Here is a 2,785-nt window from a genome sequence, read left to right as displayed (position 1 = left end):
TTGCCTTGGTGTGTTTTCGACTTAAACCTAGTCCATTGGCGGAACGAGTTACACTGAGTCACTGAACCGGATCAACTCAAGTGGGAGTCCTTATATGAGCCACAGTGGGGTGTATATGTTGAGATTTGCGGGCCGAGCCACAAAGATGGAAGTGTTGTCGATCCTAGCATGGCAGTAGATCAATGAAGGAGCTGATTTACTGGTTGAATGTGTATGGTAATCTGTAAATGTATGTATTATCTGTATAATGTAATACATTGTTTTAATTGCTGAGGTAGGATGAATTTGATGAAGTTGTTCTAACCTTGAACCGTTTTGCGTTGTAAAAAAATGTGTTGAGGTAAACAAACATGATGAAGCATTTGACAGTAATAGGTAACAACTGGCAAGATGCTCAACACTGACACCTGCCCGAGCCCTACCTGGGAATATTATCGACGGTAAGGGGACTAAAAAGTCAGGATAATAGTTGGTGTGTGTGGTATTACTTAGACGGAAGCAAATTAGAAATTATGCTACATTCAAAAAATTAGGTCCTCTCCTTGCATATTATATGCTTTCGAATGAACAAAGGGTGAACCTTATATGATACAGAGATTAATGTCTGCGAATGATGGCAGAATAAAGTGAAACCTTTCAAATTACAGATATGATACGAGAGAGATGGATTGTGATTTAAGCCCACCATGGATCCTCACCGGTTCTGAAATCGGTTTCGACCCAAGGAACAAATATTACCTTGCCTTCATCAATATCAGCATGAGCCAAAGCCAGAGACTGTTACAAGAAGTCAGATTACAGATTTTATTAGTTACAGAAAGAACATCAATTCTTGGTTACTGTATCATCGAGATGAAGTATGTAAATTGGTAAGAGTTGAGAAAAGTGTAAGCGAACTGACCAAAGGTGCAGGTCCCCTGACAACCCTTCCTTGGTCATTGTACTGGGATCCATGGCATGGGCAGATGAACTTGTTCTCGGCGGTGTTGAATGGCACGACACAACCAAGGTGAGTGCATACAGCATTGATTCCATATGTGGCAAGAGTTCTGTCTTTCTCCACAACAAGGTAGGTAGGATCACCCTGAAAAGCAAACAAGATATCCAAGTTACATTCTAAAACTGCATACTTCCTCAGTTCTCAACCTGATGTTTGTGTATAATATCAAGCCAAATTGCAGTCACTGAATTGCAAAATGAGACTTGAACTTTCCGATTGAAATAGTAGTAAGATTTATCAGTACCTTCAATCCTTGTGTGAGAGTCTTGTCACCAGGGCCATGGGTCTTAAGCCATTCTGATGCAATTACATCGTTTCCGAGAGCATCCTTGGCAACTTGACCACCACTTCCAGCACCAGAGCTATAATTGTTCCCCAGTTAAGAGTGTTAAAGAGCTAATGATAAAATGACAATCTATTCAATTCCAACATCCTAGTGTGAGCATGATATTGTTCAGAAATTAGAACCATAAAAAATAATCCTTGGTTATCATCCAACAACGTGTCACTAGCTTGTTCAATTTGGAATCTTTCTAACATTTGGTTTAAGGTATTCAACATGTAATCCAATCACAGTTAACCACAAAAGCACATACTAATCAAGCATACGTGTAGATTCCAATGAAAAAGCAAAGAACTGAAACAGAAATGAAAGGGTATACAAAGGAACCAATGATTCAAACTCACCCAGGTGGAGCAAAGAAAGTAGCATAGGGAACCAGCATGAAACCAGAGGGAAGTGAGATAGCACCCAGAAGAAGTAAATTCATAAGCTTCCTCTTACCCATGTCAGGGACATTATCAGCTGGAATTGCTGCCTGGCATGTGATTCTCATTCCCTTTCCCTTTCCCATCATCTGGGTCCTCCTGGGCATCACAGACAGGGCCTGTGCTGAAGAGAACATAGCACTCTTGCTGGAGCATAGCTGAAACAAATCAAACACATAGCATCCATAATTCTAGCTCCACTATATAAACCAACACTAAACATTTATCATATGAGACTGAGTTTGGTTTTACCTGTGAAGTGGTAGCAGAAGATAGAGTAGAGGCAGCCATTGTATCTGGAATTCTTGGAAATGATAGTGTTTTTTTTGTGTTATGGTGTATATTTTTTGATGATTGGCAATGACTACCACGACATCTAGTGGATAAGGGGCATTAGCCAAAAGGGTGCCACATTACCACATGTTTGAGATCAGGATTTTTCTTCTTTCTGCACACGGAAATCAAGAAAAATATACCCAAGATTGGGTTAGGCCAGCAATAGATGATTTGATAGATGAATTGGGCCAGACTTTGCCACGACAAAGCAATCCCTGTTGGGAATTTAATGGATTTGGGTTGTCTTTCCCATCAAACACAAATTTGTGGGCTTGGTATGTAAACCACAAAGGTCAAACTTTAGTTAGCAATTTGATGACAATAAGGTTTCTATTGGGAGTGAAATTTTTTAATCAACACTTCATGTTTTCTTCTTTTATCATCTTAAATTTTATTCTTATATAGTGTAGATTGTAAAAATATAATGTTGAGATAATAAAAAAATAAACATGGAGTGTGAATTGTAAAAGATGATATGTAAATTTCACTCCCTTTTTTATTTTCAATGATATTTGTTGGATGGACTGCTCGTTGGATATGATTGGTTCTTGTCAAAGATTCAAATTTCTTCAAAATTAAACTGATATTTTACCGAAATTAATTTGTTGAAATTTTAATTGATGGTCAAAATTTCAAATCTTAATTTAGGCGTACCATAACAGGGGTAGGAACTACCGACTA

At 38.3% G+C, this 2,785-nt stretch overlaps 1 protein-coding gene across 1 annotated transcript; it reads right to left on the bottom strand.

Moving 5' to 3' along the window:
• Positions 1-488: 488 nt before the first annotated feature.
• On the bottom strand, positions 489-2,182 carry LOC112183729 (cytochrome b6-f complex iron-sulfur subunit, chloroplastic). Its single transcript, XM_024322071.2, has 5 exons — positions 2,021-2,182; positions 1,688-1,926; positions 1,245-1,362; positions 902-1,084; positions 489-777 (listed from the first exon to the last, which is right to left on the bottom strand). The coding sequence occupies exons 1-5, from the start codon at positions 2,057-2,059 to the stop codon at positions 676-678; spliced, it is 681 nt and encodes a 226-aa protein (XP_024177839.1). The 5' UTR covers positions 2,060-2,182; the 3' UTR covers positions 489-675.
• Positions 2,183-2,785: the final 603 nt, after the last annotated feature.

Source organism: Rosa chinensis, chromosome 2, assembly GCF_002994745.2.
Source record: "Rosa chinensis cultivar Old Blush chromosome 2, RchiOBHm-V2, whole genome shotgun sequence".
NCBI lineage: Eukaryota > Viridiplantae > Streptophyta > Magnoliopsida > Rosales > Rosaceae > Rosa > Rosa chinensis.
This window is presented reverse-complemented; position numbering and strand designations above follow the sequence as displayed.